Below are 24733 nucleotides of genomic sequence, written 5' to 3'. Positions count from 1 at the left end.
CCAAAAATGGGCAGAAGACCTAAATAGACATTTCTCTAAAGAAGACATACAGATGGCCAAGAAGCACATGAAAAGATGCTCAACATCACTAATTATTAGAGAAATACAAATCAAAACTACAATGAGGTATCACCTCACACCAGTTATTATGGGCATCGTTAGAAAATCTACAAACAACAAATGCTGGAGAGGATGTGGAGAAAAGGGAACCCTCTTGCACTGTTGGTGCAAATGTAAATTGATACAGCCACTATGGAGAACACTATGGAGGTTCCTTAAAAAACTAAAAATAGAACTACCATATGACCCAGCAATCCCATTACTGGGCATATACCCAGAGAAAACCATAATTCAAAAAGACACGTGCACCCCAATGTTCATTGCAGCACTATTTACAATAGCCAGGTCATGGAAGCAACCTAAATGCCCATCAACAGATGAATGGATAAAGAAGATGTGGTATATATATACAATGGAATATTACACAGCCATAAAAAGGAACGAAATTGGGTCATTTGTAGAGACGTGGATGGATCTAGAGACTGCCATACAGAATGAAGTAAGTCAGAAAGAGAAAAACAAATATCGTATACTAACGCATATATGTGGAACTCAGAAAAATGGTACAGATGAACCGGTTTGCAGGGCAGAAATAGAGGCACAGATGTAGAAAACAAACGTATGGACACCAAGGTGGGGGAATGGTGGGGCGGGGTGAGGAGATTGGGACTGACATATATACACTAATATGTATAAAATGGGTAACTAATAAGAACGTGCTGTCCAAAAAATAAAATAAAATTCAAAAATTCAAAAAAAAAAAAAAGAAGAATGACTTTTAATTGGGTTTATCTTTATTTTTTATCTCCCTATGGACTGTGCCCTGTCTTACTGACTGCACTGGGGGCTGATAGCTACCTCCGCTACCCCCTTCATAGGCCACTGCCCCCCAAAACTGACTTCATTTTGTTGCCCCAAGGTCAGTGAAAGATGAAGATGGGGGAGCCTAAAGAACCCACAGTTCACACTTTGTCCCACTACCAGAGAGCAGTGGGGCCCCAAGATTAAGTCTCAATGTGAAGGCTCCTGTCTCAAGTGCTCTCTCTGGGAGGGTCCCTGTCCTTTGTCCACCACTGCCTGTGCAGCCAAAGTGTGTTGGCCATGTGTTCCTGTCCTAGGTTCTAGAGCCAACACAAGTCTGAGAGGCTCTGGCTGAAGAATGTGCCTGCACACTGGCTCCGGGGCAAGGAAAACTGGGGGTCACCAGTGGGGAGCTGGGGCTTCTCCTTGAAGCACTTCCCAAAGCTCCAAGCTGTGGCCGTGCGTCCAAGGCTAAGCAAGCCTGGAGCAGCCTCCGTAACAGGGAGCAGGGTTCCATCACCCCGGGAGGAATCCAGGCACCTCAAGATGCATTGGGGGCCTTTTCTCATCTTCTAGAAAACTCTGGAGGGAACAAAAGAGGCCAACCATGAAGTTCAAACTCAGCCCAGGACATAGCTCTCTATTTCCAGGACCCCCCTCCTGGGTGTCTCATTCTGGAAGTCAGGCTCAATGCTCTGACTCTACCAGCATTGGTGGAACCCCAAGAGGCCTCGGGGTCAACCAGGAGCCTCTGGCCTGCACCCTCTCCACCTCATTACCCTTCAAGGATGCCAGGAGAGGTCAATCCTCCTCCGCTGTTTTTTTTAAAACAACCCAAGGCATTTCTTTTTTCCTATTCCTTTGATTCTCGGTGGCAGCAGTATGGGGTTTGAAAGAAGGGAGTGAAGTGCAGGCAGCTGAAGTTTTCTGAGCATGAATAGGGAAAACAAAACACCCACTTCCAGCCAGTGGAGCATGGCGAGGCCGCCCTGTGTTTTGATAACGTTGTGGTTCACCAATCCCACACCTATTTTTGGAGGTGGCGGGTAGGAAGCGAGGTAACACAACCCAGGTGTTAACATGAAAGCAAGCACGGGCATTCTCCAACTCACATTCCACATGTGGGCTTGGTCCTGGTACCCAGTCAGGGCCAGGCTCACAGTTCAGAGGGGAGCTAGAGGTCAGCAAAGGTGCCAGGGCCCCTGCATGGATTAGCTCGCTTGGTAAACCCACCTGCCAGTCCCAGAGCCTCCCTGCCTTGGCGTCTCACCCCAGCAATGTAAGAAACGCAGCTCTGCTGTGGCTGGATGGACAAAACCACCCGGTTCCAAGTCTCTGAGTTTTATTAGTCATTCAATAGAGAAGTCAATTTCCTAATGAACTGCGGGCTGGAAGGGAAGCTAGGAATCACCTCTCTCACCTCTTTATTTTCTAAGGAGTAACTGAAACCTTAAAGAGATTAATTAAGGAATCAGCTAGTGCATGATTGTTATGAACTGACTTGTGTCCCCCCAGAAATTCATATGCTGAAGCCCTAACCCCCATGTTAGTTCAAATGTGACTCACTTGGAGATAGGGCCTTTCAAGAGGTAGCTAAGGTGAAATGAGATCATATGGATGGGTCCTAATCCAATAGAACTGGTTTCCTTAGAAGAGAAAGAGACACCAGGGATGTGTGTGTACAGAGGAAAGGCCATGTGAGGACACAGTGAGAAGGCGGCCATCTGCAAGCCAAGGGGAGAGGCCTCAAGAGAAAACAACCCTGCCGACACCTTGATCTTGGACTTCCAGCCTCCAGACTATGAGAACATAAATTTTTATTGTTTAAGCCACCCAGTCTGTGGTATTTTGCTATGGCAGCCCCAGCAAACTAACACAGTGATAAAGCTTGGGAGTCTTGATTTTTCTGCTCAGCGGTGTTACCAATGCCCTTGGGAGCCCCAAGGCAGGCCCTGCAGAAGCCTGGCCCACTGCCATGGGAGACGGCTCATACAGCCCACAGGGATTTCTTTCAGAGGTGACATCCTTCTTTTCCTTCCCGGGGGATAGAAATGGCAGATCCAGGCGTAAAACTCTCCCACGCCCTATGCTTGAGCAAGGGCTCATCTTTTAGAGCCTAGAGGGCCCATGAAAGGGTGAGGGCTGTTTGTGCTGGGAGTGTGGTGCCCCCACTGGCATGACTGGGCACATGGGCAAGCTCAGCTCCACCCACCATAAAACCCTTCTGGAAAACTTCACTTTCTTTGGTGTAGGTCTTTCCTTTGGGTTGAAAACCCCATTCCACCCAAGTCCAATCTGTCTGAAGAGAATGGTGCCCCAGCATACTGGGACTCTTGGCACGTCAGCTTTGATAGCTCTGTTATGGCTTTCTTGGAAGGCTGCTCAGCAATTACAGATGGCAAGCCCTCCCTGCAGCTGTGGGGCTGTGGCCCACGCTCCTGCTCACCCCCAAGCAAATGCCTGGCTTGGCTGAGGGCTGTTGGGTTCACATTTTTGGCCCCATTGGGCGGTGAACTGTTGTGGCTGACCAGTTCAGTAGTGCCTTTGACATGCTGGTGCCAAGGTCAAGAATCACTGTCAGAGCAGGCACCTGGCTGGGGAGCCATTCTGTACCCTGATGTGTCTGCATTTGCTCATTTTAAAAATAAGCCTTCAAGAAGTTCTTCCAATGTGCCAGCCCTGTACCAAATTCACGGTTTAGTGAAGAGCATTAAATAGGGTTTACTGGGCCTTTTTGTAGGATTGGATAGATGACCTCCTGGCAAAGAGAAGTTCATCCTGTTGGCTACCCCGTGGGAAAGGTCACCCACACGAGGGGACACGATGCAGGTTTTTAGAGACCCCATCTCAGGAAGGGAGGGATGTGTCTCGGACATAACCCTGTAAAGGTTCCCTTTTCTTTCCCTCTGGAAGCCAAAATACAGTCTTCAGTCCCCAGATATTACCTGTATTGTGCTTAGATCTGTGTGATTTGCAGACCTGCTGTAATGTGGTTCCTCTGAGTTCTTGGAAAGGGCTTTTGCCAAGGGCACCACAGATGCTGTAGACTTTGAATCCCTCGCAGGAAGGATTGAGTTACAATCACCCTGTATGTCCAGCCCCAGTGCAGGGCGTGGCGCACAGTGGATCCCCAACATCTGCCAGTAAGGCCAGTAGAGCTTATCCATGTGTCTTTTCATTTGGCTCCTCCACCAAGGCCAGGTGACGGTCACCAACAGTGAGAGCAGCAGAGCCTGACAACTTTCTGAGCTCATCATCAGAGCACCCTACGACCACCTGTTGGAAAGCTTTAGCCTGAGGCCACCTGGTCTACATTTTCTGGGGCTTCAGTGACCAAAATAGAACACAGTTCCCTCTGGGCGTCCGGGCTCCTTACCCTTTTCTGGAAGCCCATGGCAGGGATGTTACATCTCACACCAGCATCTTCTTCATGGTTGCAGCCCTGAGACTCAGCATTGAACTTGCAATCTATGATGGACTTCTCGTTCCCGGTGCACTCGATTTCATTGAGGTGGATGGGTCCTATCCCTGGGGATGGAAAATGCACACAGGCTATGAAAGCTTCTCGGATGGGAAAGAAAGTTCCAGACAATAAGAACATGCCTCTCCCATCCTCAAAACCCTCCCAACCACCTCCTATAATCAGCTCGATGACCCAGGCCTCTTCTACCTGGAGAGAATTTTTTCTTGTCTTGGGAATCATTTCTTCCATGAGAAGAAACAAAAGTTGCTACTAACTTGTGTGACCTTGACCAACTCACTCAGCCTCTCTGAATATCGTTTTCTCACTGAAATAAAGGGGTTGGACTACAGGACAACATTCCAGGCACTGATGAATCTGAAAGGGGTGACTGTCGCTGTGTGGTCAGGCTCCCTGCAGGAAAGAGATGGCATTCTCAAATTGGATGATCTGAGTTAGAGAAAGAGATTTTAAAAATAAAGGTATGGACAGAGCGTGGGGAAATCACAAAATCACAGTGGACAGTCCAGTACTTGTGGGCTGATAACCCTGGGGCACAGAGGCCACGCCCAGACCTGCAGGCGTAAAGGGAGGGTGCCAATATCTGGCCCAGGAGAGCAAAAAAGCCATGTGGGGAGGCCACCTTTGAAGAGCCGTTACCCTCGGTGGAGGGACACAGTGGCCCACAAGGAGAATAAAGACCTGGCCCCTCCACTCTCCCCACCTCCAGTCTCCCCCAGGGCTCTCAGCTGGCCACACCCAAGCCTGCCTCCCAGGACCCTGGACCATGTGGGCAAGGTGGAGAGTGGAGCTGTAAGGGCAGACGGAAGACGTTCAGCAAGGACCTCTAGGGTGCATGCGGGAAGCTTCCCTTACAGGCACCGGGATGACAAGGGGGGAACCTCCCACTGCTGGGGAGAGGGAATTCCGTCTGTCCAGCATTCAGCTCAGCTCAGCTCACAGACCCACCTCTCCTCTGTCTTGCCCATCAAGATGGACCCAAGTCCAGTTCTTTCCGGGAGCTCCTGACTGCCTCGAAGCCCGCCTTGGACCCTGTCTTGCCCTGCGTTCCCCTTTCTCTCCTGATTCTCACCATCCCCCTCCGGTTCCGGTCGGTCCCTCAGCACCCAAACATGCTAAAATCTCCCATCTTTACAACGACCCTCCCCTGACCCTACACCTCCCTCTGGCCTGTCACTTTCCTCCCCTTCAGGGCAAACTTCTTGAAAGACTCATCTGCTTTTGTCCTTTCTAATTCCAGCAGGAGGGCCTTCTCCAATCTGTTTTTCCGCCCGCACCGCCCCATCTCAGGGAGTGGCACCTCCATCCACCTGGCTGTTCTCACCAGAACCTGGAAGCACCACCTCCTCCTCCTTTATCACAGGCAAGCAATCCTTCACCATGTTCTGTTCGCTCCCCCCAAATCTCAGTGCTTTTCACTTCTGCCACCACGACACTAGTCCAACCCTGTCATCTCCCAGTAGGACAAATGGAATAGTCTCTAGTCTCCCTCCGGCTTTCTTAGTCCAAAATATTTGCCACGCACAGCCCAAGAGATTTTTTAATGCACATTGAATCACGTCACCCCCTGTCTTAAATCCCTGTGATGGCTTCTCACTGCACTTCAGGGTAAAATCCACAGTCCCCAGATGGTCCAACCAGGGATAGGCCTCCACTTAGCGTTCCAGCTCTGCCTGCACCTCCCCAGCTCGGCCACACCAGTCTCCCTTTGGCTGTTCCACTGAGCCAAGCATTTCCCTCTGCCTGGACTTTCTTCCTCCCTCTCCTCAGCAGCGAACTCCTGCTCATCCTTCAGGGCTCAGCTTTGATGGCACAACCTTTCTGAGCCGCATCTAAGCTGGGTCCCCTCGGGTAGCCTCCACTGAGCGCTTTGCTTCACACTGCACTCAAGTGCCTCCCTGTTCAACGTCTGTCTGCTTCCCCACTGGGTTGGAGGTCCCATGAGGGCAGGCACTATGTCTGTGTGCCTTGTGAATTCCCAACAAGAGCCTGGCAAATAGGAAGTGTTGCAAGCAGCATCTGGATGGATGTCCTTGACTTCACTAAGTGCCTGCTGATGTCAGCCTCTGTGCCAGGTGTTGGGGACTCACAGAGGAATCAAGGCAGGCCCTGCCATGACAAGCTCACAGTTAGTGCCTGGGGGAGGCAGACACTTACTTACACAAAGACTTGTAATATCATGTGGTAAATGAGAAAGATGGAGGTGACTTCCTGTGCTTTGGAGTCCAAAGGAGGGACCCTTGGCTCTTGGTTTCTGGAGACACCTGGTATCTAGGCTCACTGAGCCCAAAAATTAACTTCCAGGAGCAACCCACTGTAATAGGTAAGAGCCAAGTTTCCGTTTCCTTGGAAATTCATAAATGATGAAGCTTCCAATTCCTTGGAATTTTATAAAACTTATAAAAACACATCAGTCACTATGGCTGGAAATATCCAAGGACTCAGAGCGGAAAGGCTATGCAAAATACAGATCCCAAACAGAGACTCTGAAGCAAGCAGGGCCACAGCTCATGAATTAAGATGGGCTCAGAAACACAGAGCAACCTTGGATTTGAGTATCCAGTTAGAGCAGTGGCTTGTTTGATGATTGTGAGAATAGTGATGATGGCGATAATGGCAATGATGACAGTGATGATGGTACTGGTGGTAAAGATGATGGTGTTGGTGGTGGTGGTGATGATGATGGTGGTGGTGATGATGATGATGATGATGATGATGGCAATGATGGTGATGATGGTGATAATGGCAATGATGACAGTGATGGTGGTACTGGTGGTAATGATGATGGTGTTGGTGGTGGTGGTGATGATGGTGGTGATGGTGATGGTGATAATGGCAATGATGATGGTACTGGTGGTAATGATGATGGTGTTGGTGGTGGTGGTGATGGTGATGATGATGATGATGATGATGGTGATGATGATGATTACGATGATTATGGTGGTGGAGATGGTACCTAATATTTATTGAGCACTCACTATGTGTTGGATTCTGTCCTAAACACATTGTTTATATTAACTCATTTAATCACCCCAACAAAATGGTCCCCACAGGGGACCAAAGATGAAGTAACTGGGCTGATGGAGGAACCAGTATTCAAACCAGACAGTCTGACCCCACAGCATGATCTTCCTGAGTTTCTGAAGCTCATTCAGGAGAGTCAGGAGGAAACCCTAGGCTGGAAAAGAGCAGAAGTTTGCTCTGGGAAAGAGCTGAGCTGTTGGAAGCACCTATGTTCCCCTTCATCTAGGGGTGCTGCCTCTGCCTCCTGCCCCCTGAAACCCCTCCTCCTTTCTGCCCATTTAGCAGAGGCCTGCCTTCAAGGATCACTGTGAGTCCTTCCTCCTTTGTGGCTCAGCTTGAACAACCTCACCCTCGTCTGCAGCATTTACTTTTTACGCCCCTCCCTGGCTCACAAGGCAATGGAGCTGGGCGCTCAGCCTGAGAGTGGATGCAGCCTGTGTCTCCTTGGGCAGTGATGGAACCTTTAGGAACTCCACTTTCCTCATCTGTAAAGGGCAATGACAATATCTATCTTGCACGGTTGGGATTATTAGGACTGAATGAGACCAAGTATGTCAAGTTACCAGGGACTCAGTAAATAGTAAGAATTATTATCAGGATTATTTCTTATATACCATCACCTACTTGTTAGTGTAAAAGTGCTTTGATTGGGGTTATTTCTTATTTCTCTCACTTGATGTGACCTCCTGGAGAGCAGAAACCATTACTATAAATGTTTGTGGAATAAATGAATTCTCTGTTCCAGGCTCCAGCCCAAACAGTACTCAATGAACGCGTACGGATTGCTAGACTACAGGACTGGACAGGAGAAAAAAGATTCACGCAAGAGCCTAACACGCTTTAGACTCCAACTAACAACTGGTTAGTCTCCTTCTGGCCTAACTTATGTAAACCAACATCTGTGGCTGTCTCAGACATCTGGGGATGAGGCCCCAGAGGGCAGGGCCCACTTTCCTGAAGCATGCACATTCGTGGCACACCAGGGCAGAGCACAGAGGTGGGAGGACCAGGGTTTCTTACCCTCTTCCCCACACCACCCAGTTCTGCGGTGGGTTGGGCAGGGTGTGAGGTGTCGCTGAAGGACACTGGCCTGGGTGTCCAGCCCAGCCCTCGTCCAGTGGTGTCTCTGGGCTCTTGGCTCCTTTTGTCAAGCTGGGTTTGACCTGCTGCATCCTGACTCCAGCTTTCCCCTCCTCCTGGGTTCTGTACTGTCCTCTGAATTCCTCCCAGTCATGATGCCTCCCCCACCTTCACCTTGGCCTTGCTCTTCCCTCATGTGCAAACCCTGGCCCTGGTGACCACAGGCCTGGGGCAGGAGCAGGATGTTGGGGAGAAGCCCAATGCTAGAACAATGTTATGGACTTGGGACCCACAAACAACTCTGCAGGTTGCCATCAGATTTTGAAGATCACAGTAGAATAGACTAGGACAACGCACAGTGTTTTGCATGTTATAAAGGTAAGCATTGTTTCCAGAGACTTATGTTTCGGCTTTACTTGCATGTGCTGTCAGTATTTCTGATGGGCGGTTTCAAGCAAAAGGGTCTGAAAGGCACTGCTCTGGAGCTGCCCCATCCAGCGCAGCAGCTGCCACCTCGCCGAGCACTTGGCATGTGGCCAGTCCAGACCCAGATGGGCTGTAAGTGCAAAACGCATCCTGCATTTCAGAGAGTCAGTACCCTACCTGTGAACTATCTCATCAAGAGCATTTATATTGATTACATGTTGAAATCATAATATTTTGGAAATATTATATATAATATTAAGGAAAATAGATTATTAAAATGAAGTTCACCTGTTTCTTTTTATTTGTTCTTTACGTGGCTACTAGAAAATGTTAACATTACATATGTGGCTCACATTATATGTCTGTTGGACAGCGTGGGTCTGGAGTGCTGGCACTTCTTTACCAAGTGTTTGTTCAGCTCACACTACTTATGCAACTGGAACTAATTCATTCATTCATTCCTTTTTTTTGTTGTTGGCCACACCGCGAGGCTTGTGGGATCTTTTAGTTCCCCGACCAGGGATCCAACCCGTGCCCCCTGCAGTGGAAGCGTGGAGTCCTAACCCCTGGACTGCCAGGGAAGTCCCTCATTCATTCATTCTTGATAAAACGAATGTCTCCAGAGCACTATGAGGCAGGCGTGGTGGGAGCCAGGTGTGTGGACAGCTGGAGTTCAGATGTGTACAGGGGATCTCAGCACACAAAGCACAGTGCCTGACTCTGACCTAACATCCATGCTGGTGATAAGAGCAGGTCTCAGAATCCCAGGAGGCTGGACAGACAGAACCTCAGACACCGTGAATCCAGTGAAGGATCTGAGACCCAGAAGGTTGGTTGCTCAAGCTCACCGAGCATGTAGGTGGCAGGGCCAGGGCCAGGACGCAGACTGCCCGCCCCTCAGCCCTTGCCCTTTCACTACCCTCGCTGTGGGTGTGGTCACTTGGTCCACCAGCTAGAGGCAGGGCTGAGGATGGACCCTGGCTGCTCGGTGGCTTGACAGCAAATGTGGACTTTTCCCTTTCTGCCTACCAGAGTTGACCTGGCCAACGTGGCAGAAGATGATAAATCATCCAATGGTTCTTTCAAGGACAGCACTGAAAATGCCAAATGTCTCTTTCTCCCAGAGTCCCGTGGGCCCTGGGAAAACTTTGGCTGCTCTGGGCAGTGAAATAATTAGGTCAAATAGCACACGCCCATGATAAATGGAATGTTTATGTCATCCAGTGCTTGTTTCTTCCTCAGGATGAGTGGTCTTTGTCCTGTAGGCCTGGGGAGACCACAAGCCAACACATTAGCCAATTAGTACAATGGACTGTGGGAATATTCGAGATCCAAGGGAACCGCAAAGAGCTCACCACAACAGGGGAGGAGAAAGATCGTCACTGGGGTCACTGACAGCTGGCACGAAGCAACGTTCTAGCCCACGCTAGGCCCTCAAACTTCAGGAGACCCCAGGACGCTTGCAGGGATTGGAGGTCGAGATACTCTGAATGTGAGCGGGCTGAGACGGGTGGGTAGAAGGGAGAAGCCCACAGCTGAGAGTTAGAAGAATTGAGTTTCAATCTTTCTCTGCCACTAACTATAGGTGTGACCTCCGGATCGCTCTCCAGAGCCTCAGATTCCTCATCTGTTGGACGAGATGACCTCTGAGTTCTTCTGTAGCAGCGCCATCTATGATTCCAAGACTGTCTCTCGGGTCCACTGGGCTATTATTCCCTCCAGGTTGTGGCCAATGACCTCACCACACTCCTTTCTGTGGGGCGGTGGTGTTATTTCTGACAGTGTGGAAGCATCCTCTCCTCATGGGATAGGACAGCCCACCCTCGTCTGCAGCCCACTCTCCTCCCTCCCCACCCCTCCCCACCACGGCAGCCCCCGGTCTGCAGCAGCCTCCCCGGGGGTCGACACTGAAAAGATTCCTGCAGATGACTGGTTTCCTTTGCTCAACACACAAAGTCCCCCTGGGGCGGGGGGGCTGGACGCTCGCTGGGCTGCAGAGTCTGTTTGGGGCAAAGACTCCACCCTCTGCAGGACCAGGGCTGGCCCAGAGCAGTGGTCTTCATGGGGGTCAGGAGGGGAAGTTATCTGTTGTGTTGCCATGTCATGTTTACAACACTCCTCTCAACAGGGTGACCTGCTTGAAAGCCTCCTATACTCTTGTGCTTTGCTCAAAGGAAAGATTTGTTTGAGACACTTAATAAAAACCAGGCCTCTTCTTTTGTTAGCATCTCATGACACTGGGAGCAGCGCATCCTGTTCCCAGTCTCCGGCGGCAGGGACAGAATGTTTGTGGTGCTAACTCAGGGTGGAAAAGTAAGATGACATTCAGGATTCTTTTGTGCCCGGGGTGGTCCATAGCCTCATGAATTCTGAGGTCTTCTCCTGGGGGAAGGACCTGGAAATTCCAGTTTTCTCAGTGGGGCTGTGGGAAGCACTGGGTTAGGAGTTGGGTAGACCTCCATTAGAATATCCATTGGGTGCTAATATGTTGTCTCATCTTGGTCGTTTACTTCCTTCTCTGGGTCTCAGCTTCCAAATCCATAAAATGGGCACTCAGTATTCCCTAAGGCCCTTCCAGCTCCAACTGCCTGGGGAGAGGCCTGGGATTGTCTAATAGAGCAGCAGCTGCTGGAGGGAGGAGGCAAAGCAAGAAGAGCCTGGAAAGGATGAGGCCAGCCAGCCCCGGCTGGGCTCCCTTATGTGACACTTTCCGTGAAGAGAGGCCACAGAACCTCCTCCCCATGCCTTACCTTGCCCCAGCCGGGAGCCTGTGATGGCCTCTTTGGCGCTCCCGAAGCCCAGCTCTCTGCAGACCACGCTGGCGGACACCAGGTCCCACTTGTCGTCGCAGACGGTACCCCATTCTCCGTTCTTGAGCACCTCCACGCGGCCCTCCCCGACGTTGGCACCTCCTCTCAACCGCACCAGGGGTTGCTGAAGAGACACATGGTCCTGCTGAGTGCAGCTCACTCCCCTCCTTTCCCAACCCCTCCCCGCTCCAAACCCGGGCACCAAGCTAGGAGCTGACAGCGCTTGATCTGTGCGTGCGCCCCCCGAGGGGTGGGGAGGCACGCATGCTCACTCTGCATGGTCGGCTCTGCCGCGCGCTCCCTTTGCAGCCTTCTCGTGGACCTTTCGTCCTGGACCACTGGGGAGCCCATCAGGGACCCTCATCAGCCCAGCACCCCACCCCATACTTGCTCGAGGGCCTTAACGCCAACACTTCCCTCCACCCCCTCACTCCAGAACCTCAAGCTTCAGAGCTACAGAAAGAAGCTCCTACCCCCAAAGTCTGCAGATTCCAAATGGATCATAATTCTATCCTGCTCGTAACAGAGTGCTGTGGTCTAGCCCCGGGGGAGATTCCAGGGCGCTAAACGGACCACACCGCAAGGATCCTGCTCCGCAGGCAGATGAGAGGCAGGAGAGAGAAGACAGAGTGAGAGGGCGGGGACCCCCTGAGGCGGCCAAGACTTGGAGATCGGCCGTGGCAAGGGGATGGGGAGCCTCCCACTGGTTATGTCCGACATCGGTCCTGCAGCTGGGCTCATGACCAGTCACCACTCCAGCTCCTGCCACCCCGATTCTACTCCACGTCCAGATCAGCCCAACTCTTCAGAAGACGCAGCCCCACCAGATATGCAGAGAGAGTAGGTGGTTATAGTTTAGTTACGCCTACTTGCTCACTGACAGCCTGGAAGCCTTAATCACCTTATGGGGCTTATTTAATTGCACAGGAGTAAGACCTACTCTCCACCAGGATCTTAATCCCGTTGGATTACACCTTTCAAGATGGGAGACGGGTCGTTTGACTCCATCTGCCCACATACCCTGCTTTGCATCCGTTTCTGTGCATGTGTGTGTGTGTGCGTGCGTGTGTGTATGTGTGTGTGTGTGTGTGTGCTGGGGTGGGGAACTCAGAAGGCTGTGAGGCTCTGAGTTATTGCTGATGCCATTTGATTCAACACAGAAGGAGTAAGGGGTGACTGTGCAGCCCTTCTATGTGTGCTGGATCAGACCAGAGTCATTGTTCTACTCTGGCCTGTGCAGTCCTCAGCCCCGGACTCCCTTCCTCCCACCCACTGATGGTCTGAACGAGGTAGCTCTGGTTGGAGGTGGTGTTTTTCAAGCATTAACATACAGCAGTCATCTCGGGGGCCAAGGCATCCAACAAGAGCTTGTGTCTCCATCCTCCAGCCAAGGTCCCCACCCAGATTTACAGACCTCAGGGACAGACCCTGGCATGAGAGGGAGAAGAAAAGAGGGACAGGGAGGGGTGCAAAACCCACACTGGCTTCAAGAAACTTTAGTCTAGGTTTAGAAAACATGACAAATACAACTGCTGGCCCCAGCCCCTGACAGTTGTAGAACCGTGACCTCTCCCTTCCCCCATTTCCTTTCCCAAGCTCTCTAGCTGGATGTCAGGGTCCCCTTCCCATGGAGCGGACCATCCGTGACTCAAGCGTAAGGCAGAGTCCCAGATAACCCTACCCTATCTGGCAGAGGCCAGGCAGAGTCAGCTGGCCCTGGAGGAAAGAAAGAAACCAAGGGAAAATGTGATGTAAGCCTTGCTTGCTCTTTTTTTTTGAATTGGTTTGGTATGAACTTGATTCCTTTGCTTTCAACCACACAGAGGAATTCCAGAACAGTAGGACCTGGTATTCTGGATGACACATGAGGAAAGCTCAGAGGCTCAGGCTGAGGCTGTAGAAAGGATGTGGCTGTCAAGTCACGCGGCAGAGGCGGGGAGTGAGGGGCTGCAGGCGTGCCTGTGTGGCCTTGCTGCACACGTGTGATGTGCGGTCAGGTCTGTGCAGCTTGGTGGCCCTGGTGGGGATGGAGGGGGACAGGGCTGGCTGCCAGCCGGAAGTGCCAGGAAGACACCCCAAAGAGTTCCCACACCCTCCGGTTGATGCCTGGGCTTGCTGTGTTCACTTCACTCCTTTTGTTTAAGGGTTCTTCTTTTGTCCAAATATGCCACCCCAGCCTGGGAGGGGGCACCCAGTGTGGCTTATCGGCTCCTGCCCAGGTTTCTCGTTTCCAGTGGATGAGTGTTATCAGCCCCTGTCCAAGAGCAGGTCATTAGATGTTGACGGAGAGGAGAGATTGGAGAGGGCAGAGGGGGTAGATAGGGGGAGAGACATGGAGAAGGGACAGTAGACACAGAATGAGGCTGCCTCAGCTTGGGGAGGGGTTGCGACTCCTGCCCTCCACTTCACCCCCCCCACCCGGACCCGCCTGACACACCATCTGCCCCCATCAGAGTTTACTCTCTCGTCTTACCCCTAATGCGATCAGAGCTGACTTGGAACCTGTCCTGGCCCAGGGGACCGATTCCCAAGTAATTAGGTTTCATCTGATACAGGGAATCAATCCCTACTAAGTGATTAGCTCTCTTTCCTACCCATCCCTCTCCTCTTCCCAGGCGCTCTTCCCACCCACCGGGCCCGTATTAGCAGTTTCCAGAGTATGCAAATCACAGAGACCTTTTGTGGATATATGAAAAGAGGAGCGTAGGAAATAGAAACGCTGCCTAATGATTTTCAAGGGAAGACAGAAGAGTGCACTTTCTCGTCTTCAGAGGAAGTGTCAAGCCTGCCAATGGTTGGGATAGTTCGCTTGTCCTAAGGAATCAGTCAGTTGAAGTGGGGATGTAATTGACGTGAACAGACGTACATTGACATCTCTTGAATACACCCACACGCACACACACTGGCTGGTTCACAAACGTATAACGTGATAACGGGTACAGATAACACAGACGTGGTGATGGCACGTTTCCATTTACTATCACGGTGACAGCTTTTAAAAATTGTTACCCTTTCTGTTGCAGAATAAACCAAAACTTGTTGGAAAGTTGCTGATCTCACGTGCTTTTGATGGTTGGATTGTGTTTCCAAAGGGTCCAGGATGCTTGATTCCTCTAGGAATTGTGCAGGAGCCCCAGGTGGCCACTCCCACCCTTCATACTGGTCCACAGATAGCACACGGAGCCTGTGACGTCAGTAATGAGGCATGTTCCTCTCCAGTGTATCTGTCCCCCGCAAAGGGGACACTGGCCTCAGAACAGAGCAGCAGTGGAAGGACAGGTAGGGGTGCTAATGATTAGGGGCAGGGGCTCAGCTTCTTGTCACACCCTAGAGGTGGCATCTATCGGAGAGGCTGGCCCTGACAGGTGTCCTCTGCCTTCCTGCCCTCTAGAAAAGTGGTCTGCGTTTCCTTGCTTTCTCTTGGGGGTCCCTCTCTGCTCCCTTAACCACCAGCCCTCCCCCTCAGGTGCCAAGTGGCCAAATCACCTGCCCCATCCTCACCTCTGGCTTGTAGGCTTTCCGGAATCTTGAAGGTCCATCAGGGCTGAAGACCTGGCCAGGCACGCAACTCACCACGGCCGGCAGCCCATTCTCACAGGTGACATTCTTTACGGGGTCCAGCGACACCTGAGGGCCCAGCTTGCAGCTGGAGATGTGGGCCTCCATGCCTGTGCACTCCATGGAGAATGGCCAATAGCGCTGCTTCTTGCGGGCGGCAAACATTCTGCAGAAGGTAAGACGGGGCAGGTGACCAAGGCATCATGGTGCCCACCCCTCCCTCTTCCACAAGTGGGCATTGGACCCCTGCCCGGGGTCAGCCATTGTGCCAGCTGCTGGGGATCTGGTGGTGGAACCAGAGAGGCACGGTCCCTGCTCTTAGGGTTCAGTCCTACTCCAGACAGAGCTCTGCAGGGTGCATCTGCCAGCACTCACTGAGCCCTTGGTCATGCTGGGCCTGTGATGGGCACTGGGGAGCAGGACCCGGAAGGGCAGTGGTGGCCTCCTGCCCCCAGGAAGCTCACATTCTAGAAGACAAGGGACTAACTGAGTGTAGTGAGATAATACTAAAGCCTACAAATACAAAATGCAGAAAGGGATCTAAGAGAGACAAATACAATGGAATATGAGCCATAAAAAAAGAATGAAATATTGCCATTTGCAGCAACATGGATGGACCTAGAGATTATCACACTAAGTGAAGTAAGTCAGACAGAAAAAGACAAGATGTTATGGAAAAACCCAAACGAAATTTTTGGCCAACCCAATATTATATGGTATCACTTATATGTGGAATCTAAAAAAATAATACAAATGAACTCATATACAAGACAGAAACAGACTCAACAGACATAGAAAACAAACTTATGGTTACCGAAGGGGAAAGGGGGGGAGGGATAAATTACGATTTGGGATTAACAGATACACACGACTATATATAAAGTAGGTAAAGAACATGGACCTACTGTATAGCACAGGGAACTATATTCAATATGCTGTAATAACCTATAATGGAAAATAATCTTCAGTTTTATATGTATATATGAAGAAAAGAAAAGTTATATATAAATATATATAAAAGTATATATAACTGAACCACTTTGTTGTATACCTGAAACTAACACAATTTTGTAAATCAACTATACTTCAGTAGATAAATAAATAAATAAATAAATAAATAAATAAATAAATAAAAGAGATGGGACCCCTGGTCCCAGGAAACCCCTCAGTCCTGGGCAATCAGCATGGTTGGTCACCCAAACTCTTCAGATATCTTCAACATGCTGTCTTGTTTCCCTTTGTTTCCCTGCCTTTATTTCCCTTTGTCAATGAGCAGGACAAGTTGAGTGTAAAACTCTCTCCCATTGATAGACAAAATTAAAGATGTGAATCCAATGAGAAGCAATGAGAACAGACTTAAATTACCCCCCTCTGCTGAATCAAAGTAGACTTGGTTTCGTCATGGAAATTATAATGGTGATGAAACTCAGCTACAGACCACATCAAATCTTCACCCAGTTTGATCTGCTCTTCTTTTTCTAGTTTCTTAGAGTGAAAGCTGATGTCATTGATTTGATACCTTTCTTCTTTTCCGATATAGGAGTATAAATTTCCCTCTAAGTACTACTTTAGCTATATTCCACATATTTTGAGATACTGTGTTTTCATTTTAATTCAGGCCAAAATACTTTTTAATTTACCTTTTGATTATTTTTATGACAGAAGGGTTATTTAGAACTGGGTATACAGTTTCCAGTACTTGGGAATTTTCTAGATATCTTTCTGTTATTGATTTCTAACATAATTCCATCATGTTCACAGAATATGCTTTGTATGACTTTAATTATTTTAAATTTATTGAGACATAATTTATGGTCCAGGCATATTTTATGTTCTAGCTAGGTTATGTTTTGTTTTAATGTGTACTGGAAAAAATTTTGCATAGTGCTGTTGTTGAGTGGGGTGTTCTCTAAAAGCCAAATAGGTCAAATTGGGTGATAGCGTCGTTCAAGTCTTCTATATCCTTACTTGTTCTATAAATTATTGAGAGAGTAGAACTGAAATCACCAGCTATAATTGTGGATTTGTCTATTTCTCCTTGCAGTTCTGTCAGTTTTTACTTCATGTATTTTGAAGATCTGTTATTTGGTGCATAAACATTTCAGATTGTTATGTCCTCTTGATGAGTTAACCCCTTTATCATTATTAAATTACCATCTTTATCCTTTAAAAAAAAATTCTTCACCCAGGAGTCCGTGAGGCTGAGGTTGTCTCCATACCATATCCTAGGTAAGCTCTTAGCCTGTCTTGTGTGTTTTTATGTTTTTTTTTTTGGAAGGCAGAATATGGATCAAGGTGAGTCAAAGTTTTTTCTAAAATGATAACCAACCAGTAAGTAATGAATTGTTTAACAGAAAGGTCACTGTGCCTCAGTTTCCCCATCTCCAGATCAGATGTAGCAATGGGATCTACCTCATCAGATTGTTAGGATAGTTAAATGAGTTTATTCTTATAAAGCGCTTAACCACAGTGCCCAGCACTTGGAAGGGCTACCTAAGTGTCTGTAAAATAAATAAATAAAAACTGTACTGGTTAAAGGAAAAAAAGAAAGATGAGAGGAGAGAGATGGTGGATGACTTCAAGGAAGAGTAGGTTTGAACTGGGTCTTGAATGATGGCGGGATTCGAAAAGGAGGAGGGCGGGGAGGACACCCTGTCCTCTCATGCTGTCCCAGGTCTTTGGGGTCTATGTGCTCATCCCTGATTGGCGGAATCCAGTGAGATGCCAGGGAGAGCCGGACAGCATCACTGCCGGACTGCTCAGAGGAGGGGCCGCCCAGGGCAAGTTGGCCCCAGATGGGCAGAAGCAGGGTCCTGTCCCTGCTGGTCCAGCAGCCCTGGAAGTTTCTGCTTTGTCTCAGAGTGAATGGGATATGAACAGAGAGGAAGGAAAAACCCTACAGATGCTGCTGATATCTTTCCTTAATCAAAAATTGCTACTGGTAGTAATTCTACTGTACCTGTGGGGGCAATGACACAGAATCTTTGAAAAAAAAAAAAAAAAAAGGACTATCTTGGGAGTTCCCTGGTGGTCCAGTGGTTAGGACTCGGTGCTTTCACTTCCGTGGCCCAGGTTCAATCCCTGGTTAGGGAACTAAGATCCCGCAAGCCACACGGAGAGGCCCCCCCCCCCAATTTTTCTTTTTCAAAAAAGGACTGTCTTGGAAAATTCAGGATGTGTGCTCAACATAGCTACGGACAGAGCACAGGACTACGCAGGAGGACTGTTAATAATTCCAAGAGCCACTGCCCCTCCCCACTCCCTGGAAGGCCCCTGCACTTGGAAACACAGCCTCCAGCTTCTTTTCCATGACACTCCCACATCAGACTGGAGAACGTGCTCGGTGGGGGGAGGTTACAGCTTGCTATGACACCCCTACCATCGGGCGAGCAAATACACCCAGGGGATATCAGCTGCACAAGGAGTGGGCAGATCCCACTGGACTGGAACATCTTCTAGCTCCCAGCTTTCCATGACCACCAGCTTCTCCCAGGAACAGATGTACTGAGCTCTTAATATAGAGCGAAGCACCCTCGGCAGACACAGAGCTGCTCCTCTGTCCCCAGACAGCCCCACTGCCCTCTTACATCAGCTCACAGGAACTTGCCCGTGATCCTCCACAGGCTTCCACCACCAGAGCCCACCCCGCCCCCATGATTCACTCCCACAGGCCCCCCGGGACGCAGATAGGGGGATGCAGATATGAGGCGCTGGGGAGGATGCATGGACAGCTCACTCCAGGCCTGCTGATTGGTGGGCGACTGGAGTTACAGGACAGAGCCGTTGGCCAAGCGGGAAGTCTACTTAAGAAAGAGGTATCTAGCCCGATGGCTGGGTGGCTAGAAAAACACTGAGCTGAACTGATTCAACTAAAAAATGAGAAGTCCTCCTCGCTCTCCCCCAGCCAAGGAGGAAGCCAGACTTCGTAGAGATTCTGCCTGCTATGTGGTTATGTCTATTCCAACTGTGCATTCTGGACCTAGGGAAATAACCACCGGATGGGTTCAGGGGCCCACTGGGCTCACTATGAGTGGACCTGAGCCTAAACTCCATTGATCACCCGACATCCTTACTCTGACTGTGGGCCACAGGGATGTTTGGGCCCCTGGAATCAGTGTCAGTTCAGAGCCCGTGTCCAGTGGTTCCTGAAAGTTCTGATTATTTCCTTGTGCCCAACATACAGTGATCTTCTCCTTCTGAGAAGGCTGGGCCAATGATTAACAGTACACATTTTTGTCAGTATGCCACAGTCCTTCTTCAAGGGGACCTGGCCTCCTCTTCATTCAAGGGCTTCTGGGTCTGTAAACTGGCTCAAGTCTGGATATTGATTGAGAGGCCGGGACTGTTTCTATGATTCAGGTTAGATTTTTGTTCTCTTGACCTAGAACTTTTCTGCTTTTACAGATCAAGAATTGAGTAGGGAATTCCCTGGCAGTCTAGTGGTTAGGACTCCGTGCTCTCACTGCCGAGGGCCAGGGTTCAATCCCTGGCCAGGGAAATAAAATTCCACAAGACTCACAGTGTGCCCCCCGCCCAAAGAATGGAATTGAGGAGGCTTCCTATTTCACTTCTAGGAACACCACGATCCACCCAACTAGATCAACTGGTCAATACCACAGGTCTGCAGGAGTCAGAGTATTCTGATCTGCTGGCCATTCAGTAGCCACGCCCACCTTGCTTTTGGCGTTGAATGCTGTCCCTTGGCCCCTGCCACCCCCGATCCAATTACCCCCATTGCATTTAGGTTTCCCAACCTGTGGTGACTGTAGCTCCCACCCAGAGGTCTGGCTGACAGAGAAGAGCAATCAGGGAGCTCTTAAGAACGCCAGGGCTCCCCTCACAAACATTCCTCACAGTCATGGTGAGAAGTCTGTCTTCTGGACCCTCCCGGGTTGGAGAGTAGGTCTTTTAGATGTCAAATCCACTCCAACATTCCAGTCTCCCCAAGCCTCTGAACCCCTTTCTCTACATGAAACCAAAGTGGATCCGGCATTTCTATAATTTGCTGTGGAGGGCCTCCTTTTGGTCCCTGCTTCAGCCAACTCACCAAAGCCTTAGAGCTCTTCCTAACTCGCAGGATGCAACATTAGATGCAGAATCTCTGCTCAGTAAGCTTGTATCAATAAATCAATAACAATATTGCGATCCTGCTTTAAGAAAGAGAAAATGACTACAAAATGTTCCTGGCCCCAGGGATGGGGCCCTGAAGCTTCAGCTTTATCAATTTTGAGGTATATGCACGGCTTCCCAGTCCAGCATAGAAGTCAGCCCACGGCAAAGCAGCCCTTGGTGGGAGCCCCTGACTTCCCTCTGGGGAGAGCCTGTGAGGGCAGAGGCCTCCGGGGGACCTGCAGGCAACCCCGCCAGACTCTTCTGACTTGGCCAGGGGTGTCGAGGCTGGATGGCCAGCAGAGGTTCTGATGAAGAGCTGCAGTCCCGGCCTTGGGGATAATTCTAAGGCCACCAGACCTGCAGGTTAGCAGAGGAAGGCAGGGTGGAGAGGCCATAGATGCTGCCCAGGTGAATTTCCAAGGCTGCAAAGTCCCTTAGGGGCCTGGTGGATGCCTGGAGATTACTAACCCCACCCCAGATAGAATTACTTTGAGAACAATTTCCTTCCTGGGGTGAAGGGCCACCTTCACCTGCCTTGGGGGTGTGGTCAGCAACAGCAGTGACAGACAGGCTGCTGCAGGAAAGGTGAAAGGGAGGTGGGGAAAGATGCTACCAGAAGGCCCAGATGCAGGGACCGTGCAGGGTGTGGCCCTTACTCTGGCTCCCAGGCCTCTGTTGTCCTCAGTCTCTGAGCAGGGCTCACAGATAGCCCTGTGTCCAGGCCAGTGCTGCCCCAGCTCTCAGACTTACCAGCCCGCCGGTGGTGGCGGCCTGTGCAGCGTGGCCAGGCCCCGCCTCTAGGGTGGAGCAAAGCAGGAGCAGGTCTGAGGGTGGAGGCAGCAGTGTGGAGAGCTCCCCTGGGCTGTCCTGCATCTCTGGCAGGAGTGGCTTTGTGACCCCCGACTCCACCGCCCTTCAGGCCTGGGTCTCCTCCTGTGCAGCCCGAGGGCTTGGGCCGGGTGACCTCTGAGGACCCCACATGCCCTGGGACGCCCCGTTTTTCGCTAACAGCTTCCTCCCACCAGCTACCATCTCAACCCCTAACAGCACCACCGAAGCACGGAAACTCTCCCCAACACGCTTTTCTCTTTTGGGGCCCAAATGTCAGCTGCGTCCCAGGGACTAACATACCACGTCAGATACAAGCTGGGACGGAGAAGGTTTTAGCCTAGCCGCCCTCCCATCCCCCAGCCCCGCCCCTCTATACCATCTCCAGCGAGAGGGCTGGACCAGGAGCAGGTTTCCAGTGTCTGCTAATCATCTCCCATCTGGGCTGAGACTACTACTCACCTCCCACCACCTTGGAAGCCTCCCAGACTTAGCAGCCTTTTTCCTGCCCGCATTTGAAAAAGCAAAGCCACAGACACAGAGTAGGAGGAGCAGGGAGGGGGTTTTCAAACCCAGCTCGTGAGAGGATCATGTGCGGCCCAGCTGCCAAAACAGATCTGAGATCTGAGATCCTTCCTCAAAAGCCAGAAGAGGACTCCGGTCCATCCGCAGTTGAGGAGGTGGCTTTCAAATGCCCTCTGAACAAGCCACGTGTTGCCTGGCCTCAGGCACCCCATCCTGCTCCGGGCGGGGCTCATGGCAGCCTTCCGGCTCCCGGGACTGGACTCAGACCTACGACAGGCTGGGCGCTCTGGTGGGTCCAGCAGGTAGGAGGCCTCTCAGGGGAGGGGATTTGCTTTTCTTGGCTCCAGTTGGAAGGAAAAGCTGAGAAGGTGTCTCCAGGGAAGGAGATGGCCAGCTGGAGGGACTTCTCCAAACTGTTTAGAAGATGGGGACCACCCTGCATGCCCCCATCCCACCCTGTGCAAACAGGAAGGTCTGGGCCGTGTCTGAGGGCCGCTGGGGGTGGGAATCACCACCATGCTCACCCGCCCAGCCGGGCAGCTCGCCTCCAGCACTCACCCTCCTGGTGGACCGGGGGCTCTGACCGGAGGTGGCCAGGACGAGCCCAGGGAGGGACGCAGCCTACACTGACCCTAGGGATCTGGAAGAAGAGCTGGGGCTGGGACCCCTGTCTCCTGGCTTGGAAGCCACCTCTCTCCTTGGCTTGAAAGGAAAGAGGTAGTGAGTCCACACTCTTGAGGAGTGTGGACCTGTCGCTGGAGACCTGGGTTTGGATCCTGGATCTGCCACTTCCTAGGTTTTTTTTTTTTTTTGGCCACGCCGCACGGCATGTGGGATCTTAGTTTCCGGACCAGGGATCGAATCCGTGCCCCCTGCGGTGGAAGCGGGGAGTCTTAACCACTGGACCGCCAGGGAAGTCCCATCCACTTCCGAGATTTATCACCCCTCTCTGACTTCATTCCCTTAACTCTGAAACAGACCCCTGCTTCCTAGTGTTGTGAAGCTTAAGAGGCTAAGAACAGAGCTGCGTGGCATGTAGTAAGCACTCAGTAAAGCCGATTATTATCCTTATTAGAGGAACTAGGAAGACCCCACGACCAGCCAGTACAACAGCCTGCCCTGAGCTGAAAACCCTTCACTGGACACCCCCTTGGGCAAATTATTCTGAGTCTCCTTATGATCCACTCCTTTTCCCCCTGGGAGATATTAACTTTGGAAATCCTAACAGCATTGCAAGATTTACTCGGGATGGATATAACCGAATCGAAGCGATCGGTTTCTCAATTTCCTAACAGTTGCTGCAAGGTCCAGATTTCTCAGAATGATCACCTGCTGGGGAGACAGCAGCGGCCCAGGCCACTGCAGAGCTAACTCTACAGCAAGGCAGGGCCAGAGCCCAGCCAGCTGCACTCCCCGCAGCCTCCTTACTTGTACACTTTGGCGTTGTAGCTCCTCTCCCCAGGGAAGCCAAACATGCCGCAGACCACGCGGGAGTTCTTGGCTGTCCAGTGCCTGTCGCAGATCTGCTTCCATGTCTTGCCCTCCTTCACCTCCACGTAGCCCTCCGTCACCGGGGTGCGCTTGCGGTAGGCGGAGAGGATGGCTCGGATCCGGATGTCCTCCACCTGGATATGCATGTTCTGGGAGGGAGGAGGCGTGGAAGGAGAGGGGTTACTTTCCTGGTCTGGCCGTGGAGAGGTGACGGCAGACTGGGCACTCTGCTGGAACCCCTGCCTCTCCCCTCGGGCCCCCGGGGGCCCCTGGGTGCTCTCCGCGAGCACACAGCACGTGTGCATGGGAGATGGTCTGGCCGAGGGGACTGAAGGAGGGGGAGCAGGTGTGACCTGGGCAATCAGAGACTTGGAGGATCCCAACGCTCCTCCTCTGTCTTATCAAAATCAGCAGAGGGCGGCAGCCCCCTCCTGCAGGGGTCTCAAAATGAGAGCAGAAGAGAGACCGTGTTCCTTGAATTTCATGCTCTATAGTAAAAATAATTTGGATGCGTGCATTGTACTCCAAAGCATATGTGTTCATGCGTGGGAGTGAGTGTGTGTGTCTCCCCACTAATGTTTCAGTAAAACTGAAGTTTCAGGCAGATAAGCCTCAGATACCCTGAGGCTGGTGGGGCCATCTTGCACACTACCTCACAGCCCCCAGGCTGGCAGCCTTTAGGGCGAAAATCCCAGGAGAGAAGGGGAGGGCTTGCAGAGAAGAGGGGAGGGGAGGGAGGAGTGGTGGGCAGAGACCCAGGCCGGCCAAGCAGGGAGGAGCATCCTGGGGCCCGGGAGGTAGGGACCACGCAGTCATTCACTGTGCAAAGGAAAGGAAAGGGAAGATTCTGAACGTCTTGAGGCCCTTGGAAAGCCCCCTCCTCAGCCCTCTGCCCACCCTGTTTCTGTGGCAGTGAGAAAAAAGGCAGGACCCTGCTGGGAGGACATGGAGGAGGCTGCGGGTCCAGGGTGGGCTCCCCTCCCCAACCCCTGACACTGAGCTGCAGTGTCCCTGCCCCAAGCCCACACCCGAGCCCCGGGGATTTGGTTGGATAGGGGGCCCCGAGAAGTCAGGGTGGGTGGAGGAGCACGGGCCTACCTGGGATTTCCAGTGATACCTCTTATGTTTTTCCAAGGCTCACGCAATCTGCCCCCAAACACTATGGAATCTCCAGAATCTCTCACTTCCAGCCCCTCTTCTTTCTGCCCCAATAGAATGAGGTCGTTACAGCTACTGTCATCCCCATTTTCCAGATAAGAAAGTTGGTTGACTCCAGTGATCTCCCCAAGACCACGTAGAGGCAGGGAGCGTCCGAGGTGCAGTGTGAGATGCTCTCTGAGCTAGGCCAGGTGGGGCTGGGCAGGGGTGCTGGCAGAGAGGAACCCGGCGCCCCGAGTGCCCAAACCCCCGTCCAGCCAGGATGCAAATGAACCACCAGTTTGAACAGGACCATTATTTGGGTGCCCAGGGATTCAGGTCTCCTTGCCACTGGCTTCAGGGTGCAAAGCCAGGCCCTGCTTGCCCAGTCCTGCGAGAC

At 51.2% G+C, this 24733-nt stretch overlaps 1 protein-coding gene across 1 annotated transcript in view; it reads right to left on the bottom strand.

The window, feature by feature from the left end:
* Positions 1-24733, bottom strand: part of LOXL2 (lysyl oxidase like 2) — a 104575-nt gene that overhangs the window by 29172 nt on the left and 50670 nt on the right. The window contains exons 4-7 of the mRNA XM_059926872.1: positions 23134-23345; positions 15184-15406; positions 11623-11806; positions 4238-4389 (exon numbers count right to left, since the gene is read on the bottom strand). Coding sequence (XP_059782855.1) covers positions 4238-4389; positions 11623-11806; positions 15184-15406; positions 23134-23345 — 771 coding nt within the window. The remainder of the gene's footprint in view (positions 1-4237; positions 4390-11622; positions 11807-15183; positions 15407-23133; positions 23346-24733) is intronic.

The sequence above is a fragment of the Balaenoptera ricei genome, chromosome 6 (assembly GCF_028023285.1).
Source record: "Balaenoptera ricei isolate mBalRic1 chromosome 6, mBalRic1.hap2, whole genome shotgun sequence".
Taxonomy (NCBI): Eukaryota; Metazoa; Chordata; class Mammalia; order Artiodactyla; family Balaenopteridae; genus Balaenoptera; species Balaenoptera ricei.
The sequence above is the reverse complement of the archived record's forward strand: the minus strand, read 5'-3'. Positions and strand labels throughout refer to the sequence as shown.